Genomic DNA, 17,906 nt, shown 5'->3' on the forward strand with positions numbered 1-17,906 from the left:
TTTCTGGAGACAATGCTACAGAGAAGTTTGTCATTAAGGCTGAAACCAAAGAATCCAGACCAAGAATTCACTTTGATTCCCGACTTCCTCCTCCTAGCCCTGCAATAAAAAGATGATTGGCAAAGATGCCCCACACCATAGAAAATACATCTTATTTGACAGTTGGTATTGTTGAAAGTAAGGGAAACTTCAATTTCTAAGGAAAGGTTTCAGAAATCACCACCCATGCATACTTACATCAGAGACTGAAAAACAAACATGCTAGAGGAACCGGCAGTGAAAATGAACATAATGGAATTGTTGCAAAAGGGACATTAATTGGTTATTTCTATTTCAGCTTAGCGAAAGCTGTAAAAATCTAATTACAAATATTTTTCACAGTGGCACCTTCTCCCAGTTATTGCAATACTTCAAATAATAAACCATTTTTTATTATTGATGTTGTTTTTGCTGGATGAAACCAAACAATTACTTCAAACTCCACTCAAAAATAAGGCTTCTCTCCAGACCCCAGATATGATCATGAAGAAGCCAGGTCCCCAGATCTTCACTTTGGATAGTTGAAGTAGAAGACACAGTTCTCTCAAGCAGCCCTGGATTTCAATTCTTACAGTCCTTCAAGGCAAGTACCAAATAGTCAGCACCCAGAAAAGGCCACATGAAATCTGAAAGAACAGGCTTCCCATGGTCTGAAGTTCATGTTAGCTTCAACAAACTACTTCCAAAATGTCAACACTGAGAACGAAATGGGTATGAATGCATTTTCCCTACCTTCTCTTCTTGCGACTTCAAAGCTTCTGGACTCCTGCAAGAAAAGAAAGGCTTTGTGTTTTTGAAGAATAATTCACATGTACAGATACTTGCAAAAATTTCACCTCTGCTAGCCATTTATTCACAAAATGATGAACAATTCCATAAGAACATGACATTCAGCAATGCTGGGTCTGCTAAACTCCCAACACACACAGACACACAGACACACACACACACACACCAGTAAAGGTAAACAACTTGTTGTTTGGGGGGCTTAATCAAAGAATACATTATTAATCATGTAAGGTTTTTTGTGGGTTTTTTTTTTGCCACAGGAGGGCCAGAGGGAAAGGGAGAAAGAGAATCTTAAGCAGGCCTCATGCCTGATAGGGAGCCTATGTCAGGACTCAGTCTCACAATCCTGAGATCATGACCTGATCCGAAATCAAGAGTCAGAAATTTCAATGACTATGTCACCCAAGTGTCCTAATCATTCAGTTTTTAATGAATAGAGAGACAACTCTCGTGGTCTTCTTCCTTATGTGGAATATGGACTGGTACTAAGTGTGAAGGAAGACCCTGACCTGGGCTGATACCACATCTTCCACCTAGACTGCAGGTACTATAGGGCTTGGGAAAAACACAAGCAGTTAGGAGTCAGAATGATCTGACCTGCAGTAGACTATGGTTTGTGGGGCCATAATGAAGACCACCATTGCTCCTGAGTGGGTCACTGGCATGATCTAGTGATTGACTGTGCTCAACTCAATAGTTTCCAAAGGGTGGGAATCTTACAATCTGGACAGCCAGTCCAGGCCAGTGGACTAAATTAGGCCTGAGGGTATTTGTTTTTTAAATTCATTTCTGCCTTCCCGCTTGTATAGGGCAATAAGCAAAGTGTTTGAGAAGTTATATAAGCAAAACAGAATTCTTGCATTGAAAACATTCATAGCTGAAAAAAAAGAAACATTCTTAGTTGGACAGGAGGCTACAGAACAAACATAAATTACTAAGAAGTAAAGGGGTGGTTTTACCTTGAAAAATACCAGTATATTCATATTCAGGTGGATACATAAAGGAAGGGATTTTTAAAAGAGCCTTTGAAATAGCACTGCAGAATGTGCAGGCTTTCAGACAGGAGTAAGGGAGGGAGGGTTCACCAGGAAGAGAGAATGCTTAAGAAAAGGCAGGGTAAGGGGAGAGAACAGGGTATGCTCATGAAGCAGGAAGAGACCCAGTGAGAAGTAATAGGAGGGTAAAGCTGGAAACATAAGCTGTGGTTTCACAACTAATCAAAAGTACCTACAATTCATCATGAATAACCAGTTTAGGATACAAAGTCTAATATCAAGAAAAGTGGAAAATCCATGCTGGAAACCAAAGAAGAGAGAATACGGTACCTAACAAGCTTGGGCCAACTTCTTGCCATCATGACAAAGAGGACCATTCAGCACCAGCACTTCTATAGCAAATGGCATTTGTCTTTCACAATATCAGCATTCTTGTCTAGTATCCTTTGGGATCAGGAAGCAGAGGTAATATGAGGGATGAAACTGAGGAGGCACTTGAAAGTGTATCCCCTCCCCTGCCCCAAATTACATTCTCTGACTGCCACTTCTGTAATGAGTCAAAAGCCCAAGTGGAAACCAATGGAAGACACATGCTATAGGCCTGCAGCTCATCAGCACAGCCCAGTTAGTGAAATGAGCTTCTAGAATGCTGGTTCCTGAAGAGGGACCACTGAAAGCGCTAAGTGTTATGAGAGCTAAGTAAGCTGCAAGGCACATCACTGCACAAAGCCAAGCCCACACTGCTCCTCAGCTCTCTGCTACAGGGGCAGACACCACATCCCTGGAACTAACCAGTATTTCTGGAACAGGGAAAATTCATAGGCAACTTATATACCTCAAGAAGAAGACTTTAGGGATGTCTTACTGCAACTGTATAAAACTTGTAAATTAAGAAAAGCTGACATCTGCATTATGTTGTATCTTCTTATCTAACAACATGGTATTTCTCATCATTTGTTCAAGTTTACTTTTATTTCTTCCAAGAGTATTTTATAATTTTCCTGTATGTATTCTGAATATTTCTTTTGTAGATTTTTTGTTATCATAAATAGAATTTCTCTTTCATTATACCTTCTAACTGCTTTTTATTTCTGTGTATGAGTGCAACTGGTTTTTATATGTGGATTTTTAACCAGCCACTTGACTGAATTTCTTTTTTTTTTTTTTAAGATTTTATTTATTTATTTAGCAGAGATCAAATAAAGGCAGAGAGGCAGGCAGAAAGAGAGGAAGGGAAGCAGACTCCCTGCTGAGCACAGAGCCTGATGTAGAACTTGATCCCAGCGTCCTGGGATCATGATCTGAGCCCAAGGTAGAGGCTTTAACCCACCAAGCCACCCAGGCGCCCCTTGACTGAATTTTTTATTCCACTGATTCTTTTGGTGTTTCCTTCAATGTATTTATGTAATCTTCAAATAGCTATGATTTTATCTTTCCTTCCATTTCTTAGGTTTCTCATGTCTTTCTCTTGTCTTATTGCTTCAGCTAATTCCTCTATCTGATGTTAAGTGTTGTGGAAACTTGGCATGCCCATGGGCATACTGGTCCTGTGTCTGACTTTAAGAAGAAAACCTTTAGTGTTTCCTTACTAAGGGAAACAAAAGGCTGGCTTTTGGCTCAAGGTATGTCCACCATATTAATGAAATCCATGCACAATTTACTGAGTCTTTGAAATAAATGGATGTTCTAGCTTGTCCTTTTACTTCTTTACTGACCATTTCCCTCCACTGGAATGTGAGATGGGATGGCACCAATATCTTTTTCATTCTTGCTTCCCCAATGCTATCCTCAACGCTGTAAGACAGCAAGACGTTCAATGCTTGTTAGATGAATAAAAAATTTGTGTTGAATTTTATCAAATACTTTTCCTGAATTTAAGGAGGTTTTCATGATTCTTTTTCTCCTTAGATCTATTAGAATTCTCTTTAGCTCTAGTAGAATTCATGGTATTCACCTATCTCTGTATTTCTGGAATAAACGTTTCTTAATCATGATACACTTCCTAAAAAATATTGATGGATTCTACTTGTAATGATTTTAAATATGTTTTTATATTAATATTCATAAATGAGATTGCTCTATTATTTTTAGGTGTCATTTTTTTCCCTCAGATTTAGGAATTAAAATGATACCAGCTTCATATAATGAATTCAGAAGTTTTCCTTTTACTGTGCTCTGAAATAGTTTCAGTAAGTGGAATTAACTGATCTTTAAAGGTCTCTTCAACTTCATTTCTCACATATTGATTAAAAGGTGAGGAAATAAAAGGTCAAAGAAGGTTAAACTTGTCCAAGCTCTCACTTACTGGTCAGTGGCCAGCTGGGATTTAAATTTAAATTTCAAAGTTAACACATAACAAAGTTTATGCAGATCTCTACTTAATTCATGAGATAGTGTGAAATCAGATGAGAGATACTTCTACTTCAGGCTATGAGAGAAGAACTTGCATTAGATGACCAATCCTTTTGCTAAAAACAACTATAAAAGTTTGATTTAAAAAAAATGTTTTTAAAGATTTTATTTATTTACTTGACAGAGATCACAAGTAGGTGGAGAGGCAGGCAGAGAGAGAGGAGGAAGCAGGCTCCCTGCCAAGCAGAGAGCCCAATGTGGGGCTCCATCCCAGGGCCCCGGGATCATGATCTGAGCCGAAGGCAGAGGTTTTAACCCACTGAGTCACCCAGGCACCCCTCCCCCACCAAAAAAATTTTTTTTGAAGGCATATCAGAGAAAAAAATATAACCACAACTTAAAGAGATAATATTCAGAGAACAGAAAAGCCCGCTGAGGTGCTAATTTCCCCCTTAGGGCATTGGCTGTTTTGCATAGAATTCAAACAAAAAAGTAATGCTCTAGAGCTGAAAGAGGTTTCACTGAGTTGAGAGATAACCAGAGTCAGGGCTACCAAAGCAGCTAGAACCTGAGGGTCTCAAATCCTGGAAAAGGAAACCAGAAAGCAGTGAGCCCAATAATTTGCACCCAGCTTCCTCTTGATTTTTGTAAATATGTCTGAGCTCCACATATAAAGGGCAAGAGGATGAGAAATTAGCAAAAAATTAGTCTCAAATCAGCTGAAAAATTAAGCATAGATTTTGGTACTTATCATGGTGCTAGAGAGACAAAAATTAGGCTTCCCAGGAAAAAGTGGTCCCGGTAAGTGCAGGTGACTGTCAGTTGAGATCATATACTCTCCAAGAATTTCAATTCTTAGCAGAGCAAGATGATTTGCCAGTATTCTATGTCTAACAAAGAGAAGTAAATCCTCTCTGGAAGATAAAAATATGTGTTAGATTTAATTCCATTTAAATAAAAGTAGACTAAATAATTTAACCAAAATACTAAGATTGACATAATAGATAAGACAAAATCCAATAACATGCTACTTATAAGAGACATACCATAAATAAAAGGATACAAAAAAGCTGAATGTAAAAAGATAGAAAGCCTATGAGGCGGCTGGGTGGCTCAGTCATTAAGCGTCTGACTTTGGCTCAGGTCATGATCCCAGGGTCCTGAGATTGAGCCCTCCATCAGGCTCCCTGCTCAAAGGCAAGCCTGCTTTACCTTCTCCCACTCCCCCTGCTTGTATTTCCTCTTTCACTGTGTGTCTCTCTGTCAAATATATAAATAAAATCTTTAAAAAAAAATAGAAAGGATAAACATTAATTCCTACCAGGAGAAAGCTGGTATAGATAAAGTAAACTCCAAAGCAAGAATTATTATTAGTGACAAAAAGGGATGGTTCATAACAATAACAAGACAATTTAACAGGAATGCATAGCAATCCTAAACTTGTAGAAGAGCAGTAGCATAGCTTAAACATCAAAAAGTCAAAACTCAAAGAAGAAATGGAAAAATCTACCATAATGGTCCAAGAATTAAAGAAACACCTGTCACTAAGTGACAAAATAAGTAGTGGAAATAAATCAGTAACGATCTACAAAATTTGAACCTCATCATTAGCAAACTGGACCTATGTCAATCTCTGAAAGGGAGAGAGGACAGAGAGAAGGGAAGAAGTTTGGAAAGGAGGAGGAGGGGCAGGGAGAGGAAGGAAGAGAAAAAAAGGGAAGAGAAGGGAAGGGAAGAAAGAAAAAATGTACACAGAATTTGAAATTCAGCAGGAAACCTCACATACCCAGTTTCTGGGCTGAGGACAAAGATGTACATCAAACAGTAACCAATGACTGCATACTACACGTTCTCTTCAACTGTCCATTCAACATTTATAAAAACTGACCACATGCTGAGCCATCAAGAAGTTGCAGCAAGTTGCAAATTAATAAAATCATATAGAGAACAAATACAGTTTTGTGACTAGAGTAAAATTAAATTAGAAGTCAATAACAGGAGGATATGGAGAAAACTCTCCCAATATTTGACCCATGGATTTATATATGAGTATATCACATAATTTCAAAAAAAAAATCACAAAAGAAATAAGGTATTTTGGAATGAAGGACAAGTGAATTATAGCATTTCAAAAATTGTGGGATGTGGATAAAGCAATGCTTCAAGGGAAATACAACCTAAAAAGCATATGTTAGAAAACAATAAAGGCTAGAAATCGATGACCTACGCATCCGCCTCTGAAAGCTAGGAGGAGGACAATTTCAGCCCTCAAAAAGTAGTAAGAAACAATTATGATAGGAGCAGAAATCAATGAAATAGGGGGAAATATATACCATAAAAATTTAAAGCCAAAAGTTGGTTCTTTGAAGAGACGGATAAACTTGATGGATCCCTAAGAAGCCTGAGGAAGGAAGGGAGGAAGAAAGGGAGGGAGGGAGAGAGGAAGAAAGACAGGGAGAGAGGAAGGAAAAACAATGGATGGAAGGAATGTTGGATGCAAGAGGGGGGGCCCGGGAAGAAAAGAAGATAAGAAGGAAGACAGGAAGGAAAGGACACAATCTGTAGTTGAGCCGGAAATCACACATACCCAGTTTCTGAGTGGATGACAAAGGCGTGAATCCAATACAATGGGGAAAGGATGGCTTTTTCAATAGAGGGTGCTAAATCAATCGGATAAAATTTTTTTGGAAAAAAGTTGAACCTTAACCTCCTACCTGGCAACAAACATAAAAGTCACTTCCAGATGAACTGCAGACATAAATGTGAAAGGTAAAACAATTATGTCCCCAGAAGATACCTTAAGAGATTATCTTCATGACCGTTAAGCAAGTGAGTATTCTTCAATAGGATGGGAAAGGTACCACCATGAAGGAAAAGAATGATAGGCTGGACTTGATTAAACAAAGACTTCTGTTCATGAGAGGACAGGATTAAGACAGTGAAGAGTCAAGCAGTCAGCGGAATGTATTTACCACACACAGAGCTGACAGAGCACTTGTGCAGAATACAGAGAACACGTGTGCAAATAGATAAAAACAAATGAAATCACGTACTTGAAAAATGAGCTTCATGTACTTGGAAAAGAACTTCACAAGTTAAAACCACAGTGGGATACTATTATACACCACAGGGAAAAAAAAAATTAAAAGGCAACGACAACAGTAACATCAAATGTATGCAAGGACATGGAGCAACTGTGATTTCCTAGTCTGGAGGAACCAGCCCCAGCAGGACTCTCCTCACTGGTCTGAGTGTCAGTTCGATGGGGCTCCCTGCTGCCGGCTCTCATCCTTATCTCAGGGAGTCCTTTTTTGCCTGTTTAATCCTTTAATACCTGCTCAACGAATTCCCTCTATTAAATTCTTTTTTCTTTCTTTCCTTTTTTTTTTTTTTTTTTTTTTAACAGTGTGAATTCCTTTCTCTCAGCACCTCCGCTCCTGGGGAAGTACCCGCAGAAGCTGGTCTGCACCCATGCATCCCAGCACAGCCCACAATAGGTGGGGACAGGGACCACCCAGATGCCCACTGTTGCAAGCCCAGGTCGATGAGCACTGGCATGGCCATGCATGGGAAACGTCACCACTGTGAGGAGGAACAGAAGCAGGATCTGAAGTCAGCCTCACAGATGGGATTTCAGCTTTCGTGTCAAGAGAGAGAAAGAGACACAGAATAGTGCAGTTTGTGGGATTTCGTTTTTATAATGTGCAGAAACCAAGAAAAGCGATGTCTGGTGACAGACTGGTGGTTACCTTTGAGAGGACAATGGCTAAGGGGACACCAAGATGGTTTCTGGGGTGCTGGGAATGTTCTCAGTTGTGATCCTGATTGCAGCCACATGGGTGTGTCCACTGTGTAAAAATCCATTGAGCTCTATGCGTAGGGTATACACTCTTGCCTGTATATCTGATATGCTTCCACTGAAATTAAAAGATGAACCAGGATAAAGTACCCAACCTTACCAGTCAGGAGAATGTTTAATAGAGGGCATGCATCCCATTCCCTGATATGCAGAGAAGGAAGTTCTGACAGAAGGAAAGTTGCGGCACGCTCATCATCACATGAGGGCTAAGAGGCCAAGTCAGGGCTATATGTCAGTCTCAGAAATGCTACCGCCACACTCTGCTGCCTCAGAGCAAATGCTCAGCCAGGACTCAGAAGATCTATGATAGGGATTAAAAGTTGACACTCTGATGGGATCGGGAGGGAGACCAATCATAAGAGACTCAATCTCAGGGAACAAACTGTGGGTTGCTTGAGGGTTGGGGTGGGGGTAGGGAGAAGATGGTTGGGTTATGGACATTGGGGAGGGTATGTGCTATGGTGAGTGCTGTGAAATGTGTAAGGCCTGATGATTCACAAACTGTACACCTGGGGCAAACAATACATTATATGTTAACTTAAAAAAAAGAGAGAGAGCAAAGAAGAAGAAAAAAGTTGACAGTCTGAAGCCAGAGTATGTGGGCTGGATCCTGGCTTACTCCTGCCAGCTCGGCCCCTGCCACCTTGGGTGAACACCATTGACCTAAGCCTCAGTATGTTCATCTGTAAAACAAAGGAGGGTTTGGTGCCTTCCTCATAGAGTGGAGGTGGTGAATGGGCCAAGTAAAAATAGGCCCAGACCGTGTTTAGGGAGGCATGCAAGCGTCCTCCAGGGGTGGCGGTCCTCACTGCTATCACCACGAATGGAGAGGACTAAGGGGGAAAAGGGAAAGGGTAATTTGGGAAGGCAAATGAGTTCAACGACTCCGTCCATTACTGAGGCTAAGTAACAACCTGCCTCTCTAGTACTTGAAGAAGAACCCCCAAAAAACTGTAGCAGAGCGGTACAGAACAAAATTCACGGGCATAAATGACACCAGGGCCTTTGGATGCATTGCCTAAGGAAGAGATTATTTGCTGCCGAACCTTCAAACCAGATGGTTATAAATGAGAGTTAGTGCATGGGCATTACTTAATGACTACATTTCTTTAACTAAAAATCTAATTTTATTATGGTATAAATCACACTTTCTTGAAGTAGGGAATTAATTTTAGATTTTTCATTCACTGTTCATAACCTTTCCGTGAATTTGACAGCCAAATCATTTTAAATGTCATTTAACCAATACAATACAACAGCTTTATTCCTCATTGTACCCTTCCTGAATCCATTATCTTCCACTATAATGGAGAGGAACTTAAGTAAAAAATTACCATTCCATAAAGCTGTATTTTACTGTGCAGTTCAACTGCATAATCTTTATTTTTGAATCAATATAATGTGAGTGCTGAGTAATATTTTTCATAATCCAGAAATCTATTACAGATTCTCAGCTCCCAAAAAGCAGTTTGAGAGCAGCTCCAAGAGCATAAATGAGGATCCTCAGATTCCATCCTGGGATCCTGGTCACGTCCATTGTAGGCCGTGCTCAGGGATCTCAGGCTGTGCGTTGGGCTCAGCGAAAGGCTGGTGGAGCACAGCCACAGACCAAAGGTACACCACCTCAGCCACTTGGCCAGCCATCCTTGCTTAGGGGGAAAGCCTCAGACTGTCACTCAGAATATGAATGGGACTTGGTGGCTTCTGGGAAAATGTTGGCTCTGTGGGTTAGAAAGATGGGGATCAAAAACATCCACAACCAAAAAGAGGATGACAGGGAAGCACCAAGCTGAGCAGAGCTCAGCATGGCCAGGTCCTCACACACAAAGCACAAGTGGATCTGGGGCCGATGCGGCATGGGCCACAGAGGTGGCCAGCTGCTGGCCCTGACCCATGCCCATGTCCCAACAGTGAGCACAGGACACACAGTGTCTCAGGCCAGCATCACAGGAACAGGAGAAGCCCTCTCCGTCAGAGCTCCTCAGGCCCCAAATGCTGGAATAAGCTACACAAGGAAGTCCACATGCTCGATTTGTAAACCATTTGGTATAGTGGAGATCAAAGCTTTGCTAACACTCAGCACTCATCATTCCTGAAATCCTGACATCTAAAATTGAAGTTTTTCATGTCTGAGATGCTCTTAAAATTAATGCTTCTTTAACAACCTTTCTTACAGTTTTTCTTTTTTGCACTTGAATTTTAAAAAACTTTAACCACTTTCATTTTTGCTAGTAAGACACCATTCTGCAATTAAAGTCTTCACTTGGACTGACAAAATACAGCTAACTGAAGTGACGCCTTATGCAGCATGTATGCCGTTACTGGCTCCCATTCACTGAGCACAAACCAACCACTTTGTACACTTTATCTTGTTTATATGGCTCAGTTAAAGGCAGGAGGAAAATGGCTGCATTGTTAGATTTCCCAGTACATCATGTCTGGGTATTCAAAGCCAGATGACAGGAGGATTAGGGGATTAACCCTAAAACTTAAACCCTAAAACCCTTAAACTCAAGGGTTACTTTGAAAGCCAAGCTGAATTATCCAGCAAACAACAGAATTTTCGGAGACAGGGTGGGGATAATCTGAACATCCACTGCCTCCTCCAGTCATATAGAACCTGTGGCAGGTGCTCAAGAAAATCTTCAAACAAGGAAGTGTGGGCTCTTGAGAAATACCACTTAGTCAAAGGGTCAGAGCTCATCTCTGAACATTGCATAGAACAGAGTCACATGCTCAGGAGCCCTATAGGGTAGAAAGATGTGTGTCTTCTCTAGTAGACTGCCTTCATGCCTTCAAGGTATGTTCAAGGGGGCAGAGGCACAGCCAGCAGCACTTGGCCTCAATAATGCTTAAGGAGCTAAGGAGGTGGGACACAGGGCATGGGCCCTCCCACCTTCAGCCAGCCCTGCCCGCATGCTACCTTATCAGGGGAGGCCTCACTTGTCCTTCTAAGGAGACCAAGAAAGGGAAGGCTAGGTCTGGGCATGGCCACACAGGCAAAGGAGGTGACCTTCTCCAACACTCTGGGGCTGAACCATGGAGATACCCTTAGCAAGCTCTGGGTCCCTTCTATGTCCTAACAAAAACTGATCAGTGTAAGGAAACTGGTGTTTACATAGGAAGAGAGAATTTATAAAAACAGAAGGAAGAGTACATGCATGGATGATTCTGAAAAAATATCAAAGAAATCTCTGTACAATTAAGGTACAAAGCATTTGTTTAAAAAAAAAAAAAGCATCATTATGAACCTGCAAATAGTGTCTCTGTGGCATACTTATGAAGAACATCAATTTGATTATGTCCACAAGGGACAATGTGAAACAAGAGCCTCACAGCCTGCAGAAGGGCTGAGTGACCTGATTTTATTAGCAACAGCTCCAGCAGCTGCAGCCTTTGAGGGAGCCATCCAGACCCTTGCACTCCTGTTTACCCATCTGTAAAATGGGAGACCAGACAGGCCAGCCGAGATCAATTAGGGGACCTCTCAGAACCATGGGCTGAGTCTAACAGCCAATTCAGCCCCATGTTTTCCGATAGGAAGCAGAAAATGACCAGTACAGGAGAAAGCTGTGCTTCTCTGAAGAGAAAAGTTATTGATAGTGATTACAAGACACCAGATAGAAAACTGAGTATGCGAATATTTCCCAGGCCTTCAGAAATTAAGATAACTTGGATGATAGTTTTCTTGGTTTTTGTAGTAAGGCATGAACAGAAATTTATATGAGGACTTAGGGATTTTAAATTCTAGGTATTAAAGCTATTTTTTTAAAAAGATTTTATTTATTTATTTGACAGAGAGAGATCACAAGTAGGCAGAGAGGCAGGCAGAGAGAGAGAGGAGGAAGCAGGCTCCCTGCTGAGCAGAGAGCCCGATGCTGGGACTCGATCCCAGGACCCTGAGATCATGACCTGAGCTGAAGGCAGCGGCTTAACCCACTGAGCCACCCAGGCGCCCTTAAAGCTATGTTTTAAAGGTTATTTATGTACAATTAAAAAAGAGAAGTCGGCTCTGTGTTTAAGGCTGTCTTCTGTGGCAAATCTACCAAAGTGACAATACAAGTAAACACAAAATCACATCTTAAGGAGTAAATGTCAATGACTCATGGATCAGTCTACCTTGTTCAACATCATCACCTGCACAAGATCAGGAGACCAAGGAGGAAAGAGAGGCACTTTCCAATTTTTTCTCTCTGACAGCCCAGCAAATAAAAAACTAATTAACCTTTTGATTTAGAAAATAATCCACATACCTGCCCCAGAACAAGCGATCATGGTGTGCTAAACCACCCTAACAGCTAGTAGCATGGGGCTCTAACTTGGCACCTGAGGGTGAGCCTCATTAACAGCTATTGTCATCTCCAGGGGACACAAGCCTGCTTGACAAAGCCCAGCCCCTGATGTACACAACTAGTTAACCCCCACAAGCGACAGTCATGCCAGACTGCCATCTCTAGAGCAGCATCTGTCTTCCAGACAGTCCACACTCATTCATCTCTCACCCCAGCATGGAGCCTGGCATATTATAGACCTTAAACACATTTACTGTAAGAATGGAATCAGATTATTTCAAGATCTCCTGGTGAGAAATGGTGGGCAACTGAGGTTCCCCATGAGGGTCATGAAAAACATCGGTTGTCATGGGAGCCTGATTACTATACTTTTCCTTTTTCAGATAACTTTCTACAGAAACAGAGATATCCTAGGATGCCTTCCTCATTCGGAAAGGCTTCATGTTCACTAGTTGTCCTACCAAATAAGCATCTCCCCTGCTTTGGCTTGATTCCAGGAGACTGAACACTGTAAGAAAATTAAGACCACTTTGTGGGTGTTCAGGGGAGGACAGATGGTGGTGAAGACAGATGGCCTCTGGGAGGAAAGAGGACAGAAGTTCACATTTTAATTATTTATTATACCCTCCAGGTACCAGCCAATAGATGATGTAGCTTAGCATCAACCTGTTTAAGATGATATTCAAATCTGCCACCTTTTTTTCCTCTATGCCAGCTGTAAGACCCAGATGAGGTTTAGAATAACCTATGCCTTAACAAACTAATCATATACCTAAAGGAGCTAGAAAAAGAACAACAAACAAAACCCCAAACCAGCAGATAGAAGGGAAAAAAATAAAGATTAGAGCAGAAATAAGATAGAAATTAAAAAAAAAAATCAATAAAACCAGGAGCTAGTTCTTTGAAAAGATCAACAAAATTAATAAACCTTTACCCAGACTCATCAAAGAGAGAAGGGTTGAGAGAAAGGACTCAAATAAAATCAGAAATGAAATGAAGAAATAACAACTGACACCACAGAAATAGAAACAATTACAAGAAAATATTATGAAAAATTATATATCAACAAATTGGACAACCTAGAAGAAACAGATAAATTCTTAGAAACATATAACCTAACAAACAAAGCAGAAAGAAATATACAATCGGAATGGACCAGTTATCAGCAATGAAACCGAATCAGTAATTAAAAAAAAAAAAACCTCCCAACAAACAAGAGTCTAAGACCAGGACCAGATGGCTTCACAGGTGAATTCTATCAAACATGTAACTAAGAGTTAATACCAATTCTACTCTAAAAAATTCAAAGGAAGGAAAACTTCCAAATTCATTTTATGAGGCCAGTATTACCCTGATAGCAAAACCAGATAAAGATACCAGGACAAGATCTCTGATGAACATAGATGCAAAAATTTTCAACAAAGTATTAGTAAACTGAATTCAACAACAATACATTTTTTTAAAAAAATCATTCACCATGATCACCTGGGATTTATTCCTGAGATGCAAGGGTGATTCAATATTCACAAATCAATCATCATGATACATCGCATCAATAAAAGAAAGGATAAAAACCATATAATCATTTCAACAGATGCAGAAAAAGCATTACAACATCCATTCATGATAAAAACCCCCCACCAAAGTAGTTAATAGGGAACATAACTCAACATAATAAAGTCATATATGACAAACCTACAGCCAACATCATAATCAGTGGTGAGAAGTTGAAAACTTTTCTTCTAAAATTGGAAGTGAGACAAGGATGTCTACACTCACCATTTTTACTTAGCACAGTACTCAAGTCCTAGCCTCAGCAATAAGACAAGATAAAGAAATAAAAGGAATCTAACTCAGTAAGGAAGAAGTAAAACTTCCACTATTTGCACATGACATGATACTATATATAGAAAGCCCTAAAGGCTCCACCAAAAAACTACTAGAACTGATAAATGAACTCCGTAAGGCCACAGGACACAAAATCAATGTACAGAAACCAGTTGCATTTCAATACATTAATAATGAAGCATCAGAATAAAATGAAGAAAAGACTCCCATATCTAACTGCATCAAAGATAAAAATATACCTAGGAATAAACTTAATAAGCACTGTGAAAACTATTTTAAAAAACAAAAACAAAAAAATAACCTATGTCTAAAAATTAGGAAGATAAATGTGCCCCCAGCACATTCCTCAGGTCTCTATTTCATTCTTCTTTTTAAACATGGAGCATGGAGGGAAGGGTGTCAGAGACAGGACCTAACATGAAGGTGCAAAGTGTTCCAGAGCCACGGTAAAGCTGGGGGTGGGTGACATGGGGGAGCAAGGGGGCAAAGGGGGCCTGCAGGCCAGCCCGGGTGGGGTGAGATGGGAATCAGGTTGAACATCCCGATAGTCAGATGTCTAAGGATGGGAAGATTTCTTGCCCTCAAAGGGACAGAGAAGCTCCCTCGATCTTAGCTTCCCCACCAGAATCTCTCCTCCAACCCAGAAACAGGTCCCTCTCCTCCAACCCGCCTACCTGGCCAGTGGCCCCTCCACCCTCTGGGGCATCACCTACACTCTCTCTTCACCTCTCTTTCCTCATTCCCAGCCTCCAAGAGAAGCCTTATCCTGCTGTGCCTACCACCATGAGTCCCCCCAAGACACTCAGCTCCTTACCCACAGCTCTTGGCAATGTTTCTGATGGTCTCCTGACATTTATTCACCTCTTCATTCCTTCATGTACTTATTCATTCCATAACTATTTACTGCCCTGGAGATACAGCAGCACTAAGACAGGGACAGTCTCTGTCACCATGGAACTTCTGATCTGACGTGGAGAGACGGTCCGTCTCTGCCGAAAAGCAAATGAAATTTACAGAACATGTCAGGGTAAGAAGCAGCATGGTCACAAATAAAACAGGGCAGGGGGCACAGAATCATGATGATAAAAGGGCTAGTTACTTTAGAGGGGTAGTGAGGGAGGACCCCAGTCCCTGTGGAGTCTGACCTTCCCTGCTCAGGATGGCCCAGTCATCCCTTCTGACCAAGAAGCCAGCCCTGCTCTGCATCTTCTCCCCTCTCCATAGCCGAAGCATCAGCAGTGAGAAGTGGAAGCATTTGTCCCAGAAATGGCAGTGAGCATCACAAAGGCAGCCTGTGTGTGCTGACCTGGCTCCTTCAACTTTCAGAGACCCCCGGGGGAAGAGCCTCTCTGATGCCTTCGCACTCCCACGAGCTTCCACCACCATTCCCTCCACTTAGTACTTGCTGATTTTTGATTGCTGTCTGAATAAATAATTGGCTGGGGCTCCCAGGGGTAGCTGCTTTTGTATAGGGAGATAAATCTCCAAACACACTTTGATTAGAAGGCACTTTCACTGTACCACTATAAAACTTATATTAAAAATGGAACTTAGAGTAGTTTAAATTAAATGAGTTATATATAATTAAAAAGCCTTTAAGGCACAATAAGGATCTTTTTCAATTTTCTTTTATAACAGAGTCAAAAAGGAAGAAGGCACCCGTGGTCAGCCGAGCTGGATTGCCAGTCACCTAGTAAGAAGCCTGTCTGAGAGTTCCAGGTAAAACCACCAGTTCTCTTCCCCATCCTTGCCCTGCTCTGTGAGCTTCAGTTTGCTCAGCTGTGGGAGGACATTCAGGGCAGTTTCCATGACATGCTTATGAGGAAAGAACAGGGGTGAGCCAACAACACTGCTCATCCCTCCTCAGCCGCAGAAATGCCTGCCCTGTGTCTACTAGCCCAGGAGCCAGGCCAGCCTGATACTCACACTGGCTTAGAGCAAAGGCACATGAAAGATTTGGCCTCTTCTTTTCCCCTGAAGAACAGAGGCTTAGGAGGACAATGAGGGGAAAAGCAGTTGTTCTGTCTGCCTTTCTTCCACAGGCAAGCCCAGGGGTTTCCAAATAGGGATCTTTACACAATCCAGAGCCTGGGCTGTATCCCGGACCACTGGAAGGACAATCTCTAGGGCTTGGACACAGGTATCAGTATTTTTTGGGAACTATCCAGGTGATCCCTACATGAGGACATGTTTGGGAACCACTGGGCAGACTAAATCCCTTATACACTCTCTCGCGCCACTTAGGCTGACACTTCCCAGGTCACTGCTACTTTTGGTGATGCTGGGCAGTGTCTCATGGCCCAGCATGGCTTCCCCAGTGCTAGCATGGCCTCCCCAGAGACACGGTGTCACTGGCACACCAAATGTAAACAATGGCACCAGTTTCTCCTCCCAGCAAGACTTAGCAAAGCCAGGAAAATGGCCCAAGCAGGTTGTCCTGTTTCCACAGGAAGTGATGCCACCTAACTACCCAGGTCTCAGCAGGTCTCAGCAGCCACTGGGTGGCAGGCAGAAGAGGGAAGGCTTAGTACTGGGCAATGTGTGGCCTCTCCAGAGAAGGACAGAATGCTCTGGCTTGCCTGGAGAGCGTGAGCTGGCTCTGTGCAGCCATGAGGATCCCTGGCCCACAGAGCAAGAGGCTACAAGGTGCTGGCCTTTGGGAGCCTCGGTTTCCTTGGCTTTAAGAGGAGACTCGGGGTGGTGGCTAGGAGACAGTGATGCGAAGTGAGAGAGGAGGGAAGCCGAGAGCACTCCATGTCCAGTGGCTGCCCTAACTCACCAATGTCCACCCACAGACAGCAGCCTGGGTATGTCAGGTTTCCCTGTGCCCTGGCCCTCAATATAGTGCCCGGAATGCTCAGCAAGTTCTCAGGAGCTAGGGAGATGCTTGGAGTTCACCCAGGCAGGTGTGCAATGATGAGGATGGATGGAGTGGTGGGAGGGCTCCAGGGGTTGGTATAGTGTCACCTGTAGACTATCAGCACTTGGCCATAGTGGTCTCCTCCCACATCTTCTTAGACCCACTCCAGGCTGTCATGCCTGACTTTCTCTCAGACTCTGGGCTGCCCAGCGGCCCCAGCACAAATAAATGCCAGGATTCCTCCCTTGGTATCTGCGTAATGTAACCTGCCCAGCCTAGAGAGCTGAGCTTCCCTTCTCACTCCCAGGCAGCCCCGACCACTGGCCAGCCACAGCTGTCCCACAGGGCAGGGGCAGTGAGCTCCAGCGGTATACACACCCACCTAGCTGAGGGAGACATACTTCTGAAGAACCATCGCCCACCACTACAGCTTGACCAAGCTCCATGTCCCATGTGCCTGGGGCTGCCCGACCTCTGGGAAGGACAGGGCCTTCTTTCATGACAGCCCCTCCACAGCAGGTACAGCACTTGCCTCTGGCTGGAACCAGGAGCTGGTTCTAAGAGTAACCACTTTGGTTACCACAGCAGGGAGTCCCACCTCCTCACTTAGGTCCCAGAGCCCAGCTTTTGGAAGGGAGACTGTTTTCCTTGACCCTTGGCAACCTCCTAAGGCCAATTCTTAGAAGCAGAAACAGAGACCATCACACATCATCATGCTAAGGTCTCTGCCCAGAGTCTAAACACCCACCGCTCTGTAAGCACAAGCCCAGCCGTGGGTCTGCTCAGGCCCTGCCCCACATGGGGGCAGATGCTGAGGGACACATTATGAATGTGCATACGGTTACAAAGTCCCACTGGACCCCCTTGTGGAA

General features: G+C 42.6%; 1 protein-coding gene across 1 annotated transcript in view; it reads right to left on the reverse strand.

Annotated features, from left to right (window-relative positions):
* Window positions 1-17,906, reverse strand: part of FSTL4 (follistatin like 4) — a 401,404-nt gene that overhangs the window by 361,015 nt on the left and 22,483 nt on the right. The window contains exon 3 of the mRNA XM_059417566.1: window positions 772-805. Coding sequence (XP_059273549.1) covers window positions 772-805 — 34 coding nt within the window. The remainder of the gene's footprint in view (window positions 1-771; window positions 806-17,906) is intronic.

Source organism: Mustela nigripes, chromosome 12 (genome assembly GCF_022355385.1).
Source record: "Mustela nigripes isolate SB6536 chromosome 12, MUSNIG.SB6536, whole genome shotgun sequence".
Classification (NCBI taxonomy): Eukaryota; Metazoa; Chordata; class Mammalia; order Carnivora; family Mustelidae; genus Mustela; species Mustela nigripes.